General features: G+C 43.9%; 1 protein-coding gene and 2 long non-coding RNA genes across 3 annotated transcripts in view; all 3 read left to right on the top strand.

The window, feature by feature from the left end:
- Positions 1–4,673, top strand: part of zswim5 (zinc finger, SWIM-type containing 5) — a 39,009-nt gene extending 34,336 nt beyond the window's left edge. Inside the window, exon 16 of the mRNA XM_076162236.1 lies at positions 109–4,673. Coding sequence (XP_076018351.1) covers positions 109–971 — 863 coding nt within the window. The 3' untranslated portion in view covers positions 972–4,673. The remainder of the gene's footprint in view (positions 1–108) is intronic.
- A 2,726-nt stretch (positions 4,674–7,399) lies between these two features.
- LOC143010143 (uncharacterized) lies at positions 7,400–9,916 on the top strand. The gene is made up of 7 exons (XR_012964765.1): positions 7,400–7,438; positions 8,497–8,561; positions 8,643–8,738; positions 8,880–8,989; positions 9,073–9,179; positions 9,271–9,337; positions 9,429–9,916. It is a non-coding gene; the product is annotated as an uncharacterized LOC143010143 (long non-coding RNA).
- A 452-nt stretch (positions 9,917–10,368) lies between these two features.
- LOC143010189 (uncharacterized) lies at positions 10,369–11,079 on the top strand. The gene is made up of 3 exons (XR_012964769.1): positions 10,369–10,462; positions 10,873–10,943; positions 11,025–11,079. It is a non-coding gene; the product is annotated as an uncharacterized LOC143010189 (long non-coding RNA).
- The last annotated feature ends 3,858 nt before the right edge of the window (positions 11,080–14,937 follow it).

The raw sequence follows: 14,937 nt of genomic DNA, 5'->3' as shown, positions 1-14,937 counted from the left end.
AATTTGACAGTATTGTGATTTTGATGAGAGTTTGATAGTACAGCATTCATCTCCAAAGAGTAAAATTCCGACGAATGGTGAATCTGAACTCTCTCTCCTTGACCTCAGGTCTGCGGGCGTTGGTCAGTATTCTGCAGAGCTGGTACACACTCTTCACACCCACCGAGGCCACCAGCATTGTGGCCGCCACCGTCATGTCCCACAACACCATCCTGCGCCTCAGCCTGGACTACCCGCAGCGCGAGGAGTTGGCCAGCTGCGCCCGGACGTTGGCCCTGCAATGCGCCATGAAAGACCCCCAGAACTGCGCCCTGTCGGCCCTCACGCTCTGTGAGAAGGACCACATTGCCTTCGAGACAGCCTACCAGATTGTGATCGACGCGGCGTCCACAGGAATGACCTACTCTCAGCTGTTCACCATAGCGAGGTACATGGAGCACAGAGGATACCCATTGCGCTCGTTTAAGTTGGCATCTCTGGCTATGACCCACCTGAACCTGGCTTACAACCAGGACACACACCCAGCTATTAATGACGTGCTGTGGGCCTGTGCGCTCAGCCACTCTCTGGGCAAAAACGAGCTGGCGGCCATCATCCCCCTGGTAGTGAAGAGCGTGCACTGTGCAACGGTGCTGTCTGACATCCTTCGAAGGTGCACCATGACGGCGCCAGGTCTCGCCGGTATCCCCGGGAGAAGGAACTCTGGTAAGCTGATGTCAACAGACAAGGCGCCCTTGCGGCAACTGCTGGACGCCACGATCTCGGCTTACATCAACACCACGCACTCTCGGCTGACGCACATCAGTCCGCGGCACTACGGAGAGTTCATCGAGTTCCTGAGCAAAGCGCGAGAGACGTTCCTATTGGCACAGGACGGGCATATTCAGTTTGCCCAGTTCATAGATAACCTGAAACAGATCTACAAGGGCAAGAAGAAACTTATGATGCTGGTCAGGGAGCGCTTTGGTTGACCCCCCCATGACCTTCTGACCTTTGCCCTCTCTGACAGGGACCTGCTCTTTGGGAAGTAGTTCAGCTTATTTGTTTCTATTTAAGTTTTTTTTTTTTTGTATTTGTAATTCTTATGTCGAGCCATTTGTCGTCTAAATCTTCAGTTTTTGTCGTTTTGTTCGGTTTTTTGTTTCTCCAGTGTGAACCAGCAAGTGTTCACAGTACATACTCTACTCCATCAAGACTGCATAACGGGGGAAGTAGCTTCATATTTCAAAGGAATGATACCGGGAACAAAGCAGTTTTCTTCCCCAAACTAATGTTAACTCCAATATGAAAAACATCAAAAGATTGTGATGAAAAAAGCGGAAAGACTTTTTTGTTTTTAGTTGGCACATGATGATATGAATACCAAATGATTTTGTTGGATGGGGTTCTTACTTTGAGCCAGCTGGTGTCCATGAGGTCCATCTCACACACACACACACACACACACACACACACACACACACGGTGTCCCTGTCAAACCTCCGCCGTATCACTGAACAGCTTTAACTCTCTATAGGACACCGCCTCTGCTTTCATTCAGGGCATCTTAGAGTCAAAGTGTTCTCTGCCAGTACCAACAGAGTCACACAGCAGGTTCATAGACTTCCAGCCACAAATCAGCTCTGATCCTGAAGAACCACAGCGCTTTCACAGAGTGCATGTTTCCAAATACAAAGGCCTGAGAGAGGGCAACGTTTCAGGCTTTTCCATCTGAGGTTATACGTGCACATATATACCGTATATTTATAACTGCTTTATCGTCCTAGAAGCTTAAACTGTGATGAAAGTTGAGGTTGCCTCCTGTCCTTATCCACTGCACTGCTGGAGAGCTGAAAGATTCAACTCCAGTGTCATAATCACTCACTAGGTTCAGTTCATAAGCAAAATGAGTCTCTTAGTTCTTAGCATCCTTTTGGTCACCTGGCAGTGTAGGTTTCACTTTCCTCATATGCTGTTTGCATGTTTTTGGAAATGTTGGGGTCCCTTTTCCATCTCAAGAGCCCCCTGAACTGGGGAACTTCACTTCCATATGCAGTGCAAGGAATGATACCCAAAACTCAAGTTTGGCTCTCAGAGTTCCTACCCACACAGAAACCCACCTAGTAGAGTGCAGCATCCCCTGGTTCCAGTCTGGACAGCAACCTCAGAAACCAGTCTTCAGAATAAAGGCCATAAAGTAGAAGAATCATAAAACAGATCGAAATATTTTATTATATGCCTTTATAAAAGAATCAGGTTCATGTCTCTGACCAATCGCGTTGGTAGATACTAAAAAGACTGAAAGTGGGTTGGAAGCTAAATTAAAGGCCACAGCAGCTGCAGTAATTGCACTTTTCCTCAGCTCTTTGGAGACACGATGGGAAAGTCAAAACTACCACCTTCAATTAAGTTTGTGGTTGGCAAAATTGTTGTAGCTGTTGAACTTTGAAGTTGCTCCAGTTGGTGGATGTTTGGGTGGAACAGAGCCTTTGCTTAAGAGTTCTCTCACCTATTTTACCCGTGAATGCTACTGGTTCTGATGTTTTTGGACTGTGAAGATGAGTGGTGTTGTCTCTCTCAAAGGGTGGCAGATACAAAAGATACTGTATGTTTTTCTAAAGTCATGGCGTCATGGTAGAGATACTCGTGCCACATGCTTTGGTCTTTTTTCGTATGTTCGTACCCAGTGGCAAAGTGTTGATAAGGGCAGTGTACAGTACAGCAAGAGCTTGAATCTTTAACGGTAGGACTAAACGTCATCATACAAGCACTTCACACAAATACCTCTTCAGTACGTTCCTGCCTGCTTCAGCGTTTCTTTATCAGTTGTTTGGCGAGGAATAGCAGACGAGCAGAACGACGCGACTTCGACGTACGACAGAAGCGGAGGAGTCCAAAGTTTTTGAAAGGGGGGGGAAAAAGGAACATATGCTTGTCTGCTTTGACATTCCATGAACGCTACCTTCAACCCTGCCTGAGGTCAGTCAGTCACAACTCCTTTTACCACCCGAATGAAAACGAAAACTGAGCGAAAACAAAGAGGGGCGAGGCTAAACTCAGTTCTCAGGGACATCACTTAAAGAAACGAAAACGAAAAGTAGTAGCATTAAGCATTTAAGATATTGTAAATATGAAAGTGTCAATTCAGAAAATTGTAAAGTTATAATTATTTATGATGAGTATGTTATGTGTTTTTCTTTCTTTTTTTGGTTTGTTTTTGGGCAGGGGTGTTCTTTTTGTGGTTGAGTTTGACGGCGGTTTTTGTAAGAGCAAAGACTTCAAGGCATTTCTCAGGTGCTCCTGTGTAAAAAAAAAAAAAAAAAAAATTCAGTTTGCTTTTGCTATAATACCTATTATTATTATTATTATTATTATGATTTGTATTTTTTTATTTCAAGTTTTCCCAGAAATTGATGTTTTCCAAAAAAAAAGGAAGCATGGTATTTAGAGTTTGGAGGAAGGCATTCATTTAACAGAGAGACATACCAGATCTCTGACTATGCAGAACCACTTGATGGTCTTGTTGCCGCTTAAACCCCCCCAGCCAGACCTGAAGAGTGAACAGAACCACTATTGAGGGGGGAGACAGGGGACAGACAGACGAAGGCAAAGACAAGACATAAGCATGCTTGTGTTTGGACAATGCGCAGTAGCCAACCTGCACGCTGTAACATTTAGAGGGAAGAAAATGAAAATGGTGGAAAAATGCCTTTCTGACAAATCAATGTACAAAGTTTATTTACTTCTTTTCTTTTCTATTTCTTTGATTTAATCAGGAGTTTAAGCCTTTAAGTGTCTTTTCAAGGCATCACTGTAATGAAAGAGATCGGAACACAAACATCAGAGAGTGAGAGGGCGATGGTGTGGCGGTGGCGTTCGGTCGGTTGACCTCATGTTGGACCCTTGTTGGCCTGTAATCTCATATCTGTGGCCTCTTCTCATTTGATTTGTTTCTTGAGCCAGACATAGCTGCTCGGGGTCTGACCTTTCAAAGTAAAATTCTGTCCCTCATCACCTGTTTTCCTCTCCCACAGAGGATGAAGAGTCTCAAGCAATGTATTGATCTGTCATTCCAACTGATTGTACTCGCGTTATCAGCGCCCTGCAGGGAACATCGCGTCTCTGAAACGTTCCATTTTACGACTTACGGGGAAAATTGGCGGATGTTCATCTTGACCTCCAGTTAGTTTGGATCCTTCAGACCTTGTCAAAGATCCTTCAACACGATAACGGTGCTTAATCGGAAAGAAATCATTATTAAAAGAGAATCTGGGCTTTGTTTCCCTCGTCGCTGAATTCAGAAGAAAGAGTGGGCTGCCTTTATATGATGCATTGTACAAAATTAACTTAAACAGTTTTTGTCTTTATCAGCTGGTTCCTGAGCGTTTTCTTTTCTTAGAGTACTGTTTGCTGGTAGAGATCGTTCACTAGTTCACCTACTGTCCCCCCCCAGCCCCCATTTTGTTTTGTTTCCTATTTTTTATTCTTTCTAACTTAAGGGAAATTTGAAAGTGTTTGTTGCCTCTTTGTGCTACTGATTATGAAAAAGGTATTTCCAGTATTTGTTGCCACAGAAGTATGATAGCGTATCATCAACATTTTATTTGTAATATTTTGTGCGACTTCTTGAGCTACTGTCTATAAAGCGAGAATTTATTACTATTTATGTAACGCTACTACCATTTTATATTGATTTGTGTTGGAATCTCAGTGCTTTTCTATGAATAAAGTGTGAAACACGTTAAACACATTTCTGGTCTCATATTGCAGTACACATGGAAAAATCAGTTTTCAGTGTCCACAAAGTGATTACATGGAATCATCAGGGAATTATCCTGATCATAAAACAGAATTTCATGTGATTCCACTTGTAGAATTGTTTTTACCAAAGTTTTTTAGATATTATTTGAGTTAAATTTTACATTTCTCTGTATTTACTTTCAAAAAATTTCAGGATCCGGTTTTAGAATTGTCATTATTTTTTGAAAATAAGCAAGTAAATATAAACTTCTAAACAATTCTATCTGTGAATTGTTTCATAAAACATCGCATTTTTCATTATAAAAACAATTAACTGCTCTAGTTTATCCTGAGAAGGAGACAATAGATTGTTGAGCACAATAGGTTTTTGTGTGGTTTGTTTTTGGGAGAGAGATTGAATATTTGTAGAAACATTTCAGCAGATTTTAGATAGAGAGAGTGTTATTTCTCGACCGGCTCACACTTCAGTATCAAGCCTCAACCATGCACTGAACAGCAGAAGAGCTCTTGGATCGCACAATGTGATCCTTTACAAGAACAACACATCCTGCCATCCAACCCAAACCACACAGCACAGATGACAAACCATCCACACACACACACACACACACACAGACACAGACACTCTCTCTCTCTCTCTGGAGGGAAATGAGAAGAAGATGGATGATCAATCACATCTCTCTTCTATCTGTCCTACACTGCTTCATTCTCATTCATTAAAAGATTGCAGGCCTTCGAGAAGTGGGAAATTTGCTTGTGGGTCTTGTGTGTGTGTGTGGATTGATTGGTGGCAAATGAGCTGATTTATATTAATCATCCAGGCAGAAAGAGGAGGAGAAGTGATTTTCTCTCTCTCTCTCTCTCTCTCTCTCTCTCTCTCTCTCTCACTCTGTGCAGCCCTGCTTACCCCCCTACAGGGCAAAAGTGGTTAGTATAATTTCAACACTGGCAGGACAAACTGCTGAATATGTTGAATAACACACGTATCAGAATCTAAGGTACATGAAGACACGGAGGAGAGTGAGATCAAAAAGTTGTGAGGACCAAAGACAGACAGTGGGACGGTCACAGCTGTAATGCAGCCTCTGCATTAACATAAAGCTTCTCAAGGCCTTCAGACTAAAGCCAGAGTTTGAGTTCCCTCTCCATAACCACCAGGGTAATAATGCCTATCAATCTCTGTCACAGTGGGCTGTGTGTGTGTCTGTGTGTGTGTATGTGTGTGTGTGTGTGTGCGCGCGCGCACGTGCAGGAGTCTGTTTATTCATGCATGTGGTCATTGAAAGACTGTGTGTGTCTGTGTGTGTGTGTCTCTGTGTGTGTGTGTGTGTGTCTGTGTGTGTGTATGTGTGTGTGTGTGGTCACTGATAAAGCGCTGATAGTGTCTATCCATGGCAGATGATGTACAGCCCGCTGTCTCTGCAGGCAGATTGGATTTTCAGGCCTGCTGATTTGCTGAGATATGGAGTCTGGACCTCCTTCATACACACCCACACACACACACAGAACAGACAGACTCACATACACTTGTTCAATCTCATCGCACAAAATAAGCACATAAAATCTCAGTGAGCATACACACATTTAGATGTATATGCAAACACAGTACATTATTCTCCTATGAATGCTTTTAATCCCTATTTCTGCATTCATTGTTATCCATTCCACACACACACACACACACACACACACAGCCTGCGTCTTTGTTTCCAGGTGGCCCATTGACACACAGACTCAGCCTCTTCTGTCTTAACAGTCAGCAGTGACAACAATAGCTGGTGTGTGTGGGTGGGTGGGTGTGTGTGTGTGTGTGTGTGTGTGTGTGTGTGTGTTAATGCATCAGAAAGGACAGAGAGCAATGAAAGTAACCTTGCATTCATTTTTAACATGAATTCAAAAGTGTGAAGTCAAGAAAAAAGCAAGAGAGACAACAAGAGAGCTTTATCTCTTCTCAGAATCAGAATCAAAAGCTTTATTGCCAAGTAAGTTTTCACTTACAAGGAATTTGTTCTGGTTGTTGGTGCAATCAACATATAAGAGCAACAACTGTGCAAAAATTTTAATTAAAACACACGAAATAAAATAAAGTATTATTATTATTATTATAGTACATTAAATTAGCAGAGTTTGACAAAAAAAAGTGACAGAAACAACAAAGTTGAGGCCTGTTTGGTAAGGCTATCGTAAAAGACGGGGCTCTTCTATTATGACCGGCGCCGCATTTACAGTCTTTACGGTAATGGCTTGGCGAGGTAAAACGCAGAGTCCAATTGCATGCGAGTTAAGCCATCCCACGTGATACTACTCAAGCCAATCAGGTTTATGCCTTTTAGCGGGAAAAATTGTGACGCTCCACGCAGACAGGTGACGTCCACGGTAATGGTTTAGCGAGGAAAAACTCAGAGACCAATTGCATGCGAGTTAAACCATCCCACGTGATACTACTCAAGCCAATCAGGTTTGTGCCTTTTGGCGGGAAAAATTGTGACGCTCCACGCAGACAGGTGACGTCTACGGCAATTGTTTAGCGAGGAAAAACTCAGAGACCAATGGCATGCGAGTTAAGACAGCCCACGTGATACTAAGCCAATCAGGTTTGTGCCTTTTGGCGGTAAAACTTGTGACTCTCCAACAGGCAGGTGACTGCTGAGTCAGAGGCAAGTTGAAGACGGAAGCGGAAAAAGAAAGAGCGACGCAGGTAAGTGAAAATGTTGTTGTGCTTGAGCTTGTTGTAATTCTCTGCTTTAGCATAAAGTCGGAACATTTTGCTGACGTGTGTAAAAACTAAGATAAACCGGAGAAAGTTGAAAAATACGAGTGAGGCGGAGAATGGGAGATGTTAAGAATCGGTGTTCCGTATTAAAAGTGCCAATGTGAAACTGCATTATGAGACAAAACATTAGGGTTTTGAAGAAACATAGCCGCTCAAATCTGAAGTTAGATCGTAGAAGTGGTCTTAAAGCCCAATATGTCCACCGGAATCCACTCGGTGTTCCCCCAGAGCTGCTGGTAATTATGCTTTCCTCGTTTTGTGTTGAGATTTATTATCTGTGAAATCAGTTGAGTCAAGATGTGAAACAGAAAATGGGAGATTCAAGCTTTTTCTACCTTTATTTTATATAAGTTGAGCATTTTATTTGAACATGCAGAATTTTACATTATATTTTGAAATGCAGCTACTTTAACTTGGTACATACAGTATATGTTCTATGTTTACGTGACAATGAATATTGTCAAAACGTTTTTGAATCGTACGAAATTCATTTGATTTGACGGTATCGATTACATGCAGTTGTTGATACAACGAGGCTACTTAAATATTACACTACATAGTTAGACATTATGATCTTCCAGAACTTTGCTCCCGGAAATGTTCTCTACTGGCGCTCTTTAAATTTAAGTTGAATACCCCTGCTCTACAACATAAATATATCTGCTCCATGACGGTCATGTGTGTGCCTGTAAATACGGTGTGTGTTTTGGGTCGAAATCCAAACGAGAACATTATATTTCATTGTTTTATTTTGTTTTATTAATATATTTATAACTTTAATTACATTTATTTAAATGTATGTATTGTATTTTTTATTGTATTGTATTAACTTGTGTTAAGTTACATTTCTTTTATTAGATTAAATTACATTTAAATTACTTTGTTTTCATTACATTTATTTCATGTTGAGCTTGAAATTCTCTGTTTTAGCATAAAGCCAGATCATTTGGCTGACATCTGTCTGTTTTCTTCACATTTTCCAGGGTTGGTGGTTCGGTGACCCAGGGACTAAGTGGCGGTACATCGGTGTGATGATGCTGACACAGAGGTACATGCTTAGAAGTCATGATGTCTGGTGGCTAAGCTGCACAATATCTCACCATCAGCTTTGTCTGTCATTTCACTCCAGCATTGTTGCCGAGCTAAAGCCGAGAGACCCGATGTTCCCGGACGTGGCTCACAGCATCCTGATCCACAGGGTCATGATGGGCTCTCCAGCCAACAGGTTAGCATGTTTACAGATTTGTTAACGTGTGCACCCCTTCTTTAGGACGACAGTGAAATATACCTCTGTTTCCCATGGACTCAGATTTCAAACTTGAGAAGCTGGATCAGTCACATCTTTTTAAATCTCTCCTGCTCACAGCTCCTATCCCAGCTCGTCATTCAGTGGACAAAGCAGTCGCGCAGCATCACCGGCCAGGCGCCGCCCGAGTCGATGGATGCTCTCGATCCAGCCGCAATGATTGCAAAGAGGTAAAGTAGGTGTCAACAAACTTTACTGCATTTCCTGCGTCAGATCTAATTCATGTTGCTAAGTCACTGTTACTGTGTTGCAGGGTCTCACAGTTAAACAAAGAAGCGTCACTCAGGACCTTGGCAGCTCAGAACCTACAGCGCACAAGAAAACTGTCTGAAATTCTGAAAGTCTGAAATTCTTGGACAGGTGAGTCATCAACAGCCAGACATTGTTCACACATCAGGCTTTACATCTACACATGCAGGGTTTGAGCCTCTGTGTTTGATGTTTTCCCCAGGGAGCATTGCTCAACGACCAACAAGAGAGAAGAAGATGTTGAAGGTCTCATCAGCCACTGCCCACAGGTGAAATAGCCCATCGTCCTGACAACGCTTTACATGTTTCAGCAAAGCTCTGAAGAATCACAGTGATGATCTGTGTTTTCATCTCTTTCAGATTGGGCGAGTCGTCTGCTGGGCAGCACGTCAGAGAGCAGCTCCCTCTTCACCTTGCTGCACCTCACCCTCGCCCCCCTGCAGGGCCGGCAGTACCTCCTGCTGGGAGAGGCGCTGCTGCTGCTCTGGACCATGTTAACTGAGTCGATGCTCAACCTGCTCACTGCTGGACCAGACTGGACACTACAGTTTCTCCCCAACGTTCTCAGTCCCTTTCTAAGGCCCTGCCCCTTATTTGTGTATCTGTATGAGTCTGACCTTTTTATAAGTAGTTGTAATGGGATTTGAACTGTTTTATTTTCCTCGTACTTGTATGTTGTAGTACTTGTTTTAAACAAATGTGTTTACTCCACAATTATAAAGTTATTGTTTAAACCTTGAGTGGTCTGAATGTTCTCTCCATTTAACAGTTATCAGTCTGAGGTAAATACATTGAATTGTGTAACAGTCCAGTACATGCCTCTTTAATACATTACTGTAAGTGTGTTACTGTACATAGTTCATTCATATTTTACTTGTGTGTGAACCAGATTGTGATGGAGGAGGTGAGGATGGACTCAATGATGGAAGAGTAGAAGTGCACCATCATTGTCTTTTTGTCAGGTTGAACTTCTTCAGCTGCCGCAGGAAGAACATCCTCTGCTGGGCTTTTTTGGTGAGGGAGCTGATGTTGAGCTCCCACTGGAGGTCCTGGGAGATGATAGGTCCCAGGAAACGAAAGGACTCCATGGTGCCAGCTGGGAGACACACAGAATGATAGCGGGCGGGGCTGCGTTGAGTCAGAAATCCACAACCATCTTCTTTGTGTTCAGAGCATTAATCTCCAGATTGTTCTGCCTGCCTCAACTCACCAGACGGTCAATCTCCCGCCTGTAGGCGGACTGGTCCCGATTAGAGATGAGTCCAATGAGGGGTGGTGTCTTCCGCGAACTTCAGGAGCTGGACCTACAGATGACTGCAGGCGTTGGTGTATAAGGAGAAGAGCAGAGGATAGAGAACGCAGCCCTGATGGGAACCGGTTCTTCAGTAGCATTTGTGAGTTGCTCAGTTAATGGTGGTCAGTATAATACCATTGAGCCCATGCCCTGCACTACAACATAAACATATCTGCTCCATGACGGTCTAGTAGTGTGTGCCTGTAAATACGATGTGTGTTTTGGGTCTGAATCCGAAGGAGAAAATGTTATGGTTTTTTTTTTATTTTTTTATTTATGTATTTATAACTGTAATTAAATGTGTTGTAATGTTTTTTGTTTTTTATTTAATTAAATTTAGTGTATTAACTTGTGTTAAGTTAAATTTATTTTATTAGATTAAATTACATTTAAATAACTTTTTTCATTATTTATTTCATTTCCTGTGGCATGTTGAGCTTGAAATTCTCTGCTTTAGCATAAAGCCAGATCATTTAGCTGACATCTGTCTGTTTCCTTCACATTTTCCAGGGTTGGTGGTTTGGTGGCCCAGGGACTAAGCGGCGGTACATCGGTGTGATGATGCTGACGCTAACACAGAGGTAAATGCTTAGAAGTCATGACGTCTGGTGGCTAAGCTGCACAATATCTCACCATCAGCTTTGTCTGTCATTTCACTCCAGCATTGTTGCCGAGCTAAAGCCGAGAGACCCGATGTTCCCGGACGCCGGAGGAGCCCATGTTTAACTGAGTCGATGCTCAGCCTGCTCACTGCTGGACCAGACTGGACACTACAGTTTCTGCCTAACGTTCTCAGTCCCTCTCTAAGGCCCCGCCCTTTATTTATGTATCTGTATGAGTCTGACCTTAGTTTGGCTGCCGCTTGTGCACTTCATGTGATATCTGCAGCATTCCACCGTACAAACGCCACAGCAGTGTCTTGGGTTTTGGTGCAAAGGATTCCTTTTTCCAGCAGGTCACCACTGAGTCTGGGGCTGCTGACAGCAATGTATGTAAGCTGAAGTCTCACAATTTCTATTTTCTTAAAAGGAAAACTATTACCAGCAATTTATATCAAGCCTTTTGTTGTATTTTCCTCGTACTTGTATGTTGCAGTACTTGTTCTAAACAAATGTGTTTACTCCACAATAATAAAGTTATTGTTTAAACCTTGAGTGGTCTGAATGTTCTCTCCATTTAACAGTCTGAGGTAAATACATTGAATACATTGAATTGTGTAACAGTCCAGTACTCTCCTGCTCACAGCTCCTATCCCAGCTCGCCATTCAGCGGACAAAGCAGTAGCGCAGCATCACCGGCCAGGCGCCGCCTGAGTCGATGCTCCCGATCCAGCCACAATCATTGCTGTCATTTGTCAACAAACTGTAGTGCATTTCCTGCGGCAGATCTTATTTATGTCGCTAAGTCACTGTTGCTGTGTTGCAGGGTCTCGCAGTTAAACAAAGAAGCGTCACTCAGAGCCTTGGCAGCTCAGAACCTACAGCGCAAAATGAAACTGTCTGAAATTCTTGGACAGGTGAGCCAGACATTGTTCACACATCAGGGTTGCAGGGTTTGAGCCTCTGTGTTTGATGTTTTCCCCAGGGAGCATTGCTCAACGACCAACAAGAGCAGAAGAAGATTTTGAAGTAACCCATCGTCCTGACAACGCTTTACATGTTTCAGCAAAGCTCTGAAGAGTCACAGTGATGATCGGTGTTTTCCTCTCTTTCAGATTCGTCTGCTGGGCAGCACGTCAGAGAGCAGCTCCCTCTTCACCTTGCCGCACCTTACCCGCGACGGTCAACCATCACTAAACTGAGTAAGTAATTTGTGTCTAAGTTTGGGTGTGTTATTAACATATAGATGTAGTTATTTGTAGTAATGTTGTTGTTAATGTTAGGAAAGCTATTGGCACCATGAGAAAGAATGTGTGTGCTATGAATGACCTCCTTGCCTGCACACGGACAATTGTCAACACAACACAGATTGCTCATCCCCTTCGCTACAGGGGAGAAAAAATTGAATTAAATTAAATTAATAAAAAAAAAAAAAAAAAATGACGTCACTTCCGGACCTGCGCAGAGAAATGCAACCGGGGTCTGCGCAGGTCCGGAAATGACGTCATTTCCGGACATGCGCAGAAAAATCCGATCGGGGTCTGCGCAGGTCCGGAAATGACGTCATTCCCGGAACTGACGTCACTTCCGGACCTGCGCAGAAAAATCCGATCGGGGTCTGCGCAGGTCCGGAAATGACGTCATTCCCGGAACTGACGTCACTTCCGGACCTGCGCAGAAAAATCCGATCGGGGTCTGCGCAGGTCCGGAAATGACGTCATTCCCTGAAATTACGTCACTTCCGGACCTGCGCAGAAAAATCCGATCGGGGTCTGCGCAGGTCCGGAAATGACGTAATTTCAGGGAATGACGTCACTTCCGGACCTGCGCAGAAAAATCCGATCGGGTTCTGCGCAGGTCCGGAAATGACGTCATTCCCTGAAATTACGTCACTTCCGGACCTGCGCAGAAAAATCCGATCGGGGTCTGCGCAGGTCCGGAAATGACGTCATTCCCGGAAATTACGTCACTTCCGGACCTGCGCAGAAAAATCCGATCGGGGTCTGCGCATGTCCGGAAATGACGTCATTCCCGGAAATTACGTCACTTCCGGACCTGCGCAGAAAAATCCGATCGGGGTCTGCGCATGTCCGGAAATGACGTCATTCCCGGAACTGACGCCACTTCCGGACCTGCGCAGAAAAATCCGATCGGGGTCTGCGCAGGTCCGGAAATGACGTCATTCCCGGAACTGACGTCACTTCCGGACCTGCGCAGAAAAATCCGATCGGGGTCTGCGCAGGTCCGGAAATGACGTCATTCCCGGAAATTACGTCACTTCCGGACTTGCGCAGAAAAATTCGATCGGGGTCTGCGCAGGTCCGGAAGTGACGTCAGTTCCGGGAATGACGTCACTTCCGGACCTGCGCAGACCCCGATCGAATTTTTCTGCGCAGGTCCGGAAGTGACGTCATTTTTTTTTTTTTTTTTTTTTTTTTTTTTTTAATTAATTTAATTTAATTCAATTTAAACAAAAAAATGTCCCTGTCGCAAAGGGGATGGGCATCCTGTGCTGTGTTGACAACGTGCAGGCAAGGAGGTAATTCCATAGCACACACATTCTTTCCTATGGTGCCAATAGCTTTCCTAACATTAACAACAATATTACTATAAACACCTACATCTAAATGTTAATAACACACCCAAACTTAGACACAAATTACTTACTTAGTTTAGTGATGGTTGACCGTCGCGGGTGAGGTGCGGCTGCTCTCTGACGTGCTGCCCAGCAGACGAATCTGACAGAGAAGAACACACCGATCATCACTGTGACTCTTCAGAGCTTTGCTGAAACATGTAAAGCGTTCTCAGGACGACGGGTTACTTCAAAATCTTCTTCTTGTTGGTCGTTGAGCAATGCTCCCTGGGGAAAACATCAAACACAGAGGCTCAAACCCTGTATGTGTAGATGTAAAGCCTGATGTGTGAACAATGTCTGGCTCACCTGTCCAAGAATTTCAGACAGTTTTCTTGTGCGCTGTAGGTTCTGAGCTGCCAAGGTTCTGAGTGACGCTTCTTTGTTGAACTGCGAGACCCTGCAACACAGTAACAGTGACTTAGCGACATAAATTAGATCTGCCGCAGGAGATCTAATTACAGTTTGTTGACAAATGACAGGAATGATTGCGGCTGGATCGGGAGCATCGACTCAGGCGGCGCCTGGCCGGTGATGCTGCGCGACTGCTTTGTCCGCTGAATGGCGAGCTGGGATAGGAGCTGTGAGCAGGAGAGATTTAAAAAGATGTGAGTGATCCACACGACATGGCTCCTCCGGTGTCAGGCTGCGCAGCTGGAAGTCATCGTACAGGCATGTACTGGACTGTGCTGGACTGTTACACAATTCAATGTAATTACCTCAGACTGTTAAATTGAGAGAACATTCAGACCACTCAAGGTTTAAACAATAACTTTATAATTGTGGAGTAAACACATTTGTTTAGAACAAGTACTACAACATACAAGTACGAGGAAAATAAAATGAAAGGCTTGATATCAATTGCTGGTAATAAGTTCTGTTTTTAAGAAAATATAAATTGTAGGACTTTAGCTTACATACATTGCTGTCAGCAGCCCCAGACTCAGTGGTGACCTGCTGGAAAAAGGAATCCTTTGCACCAAAACCCAAGACACTGCTGTGGCGGTTGTACGGTGGAATGCTGCAGATTACATTACATTACGGTCATTAAGCAGACGCTTTTATCCAAAGCGACTTACAATAAGTGTGTTCAACAAAGGTAGATAACAGATATCACATGAAGTGCACAAGCGGCAGCCAAACTAAGGTCAGACTCATACAGATACATAAATAAGGGGCGGGGCCTTAAAGAGGGACCGCGAACGTTGGGCAGAAACTGTAGTGTCCAGTTTGGTCCAGCAGTGAGCAGGCTGAGCATCGACTCAGTTAACATGGGCTCCTCCGGTGTCAGGCTGCGCAGCTGGAAGTCATCGTCCATGTATCATACATGCCAACATGTCC

The sequence above is a fragment of the Genypterus blacodes genome, unplaced genomic scaffold (genome assembly GCF_046128005.1).
Source record: "Genypterus blacodes isolate CSIRO-AG114 ecotype Tasmania unplaced genomic scaffold, CSIRO-AGI_Gbla_v1 ptg000120l_1, whole genome shotgun sequence".
Lineage (NCBI taxonomy): Eukaryota > Metazoa > Chordata > Actinopteri > Ophidiiformes > Ophidiidae > Genypterus > Genypterus blacodes.
Note: the sequence above shows the minus strand (reverse complement) of the source record. Positions and strands in the feature narration are given on the sequence as shown.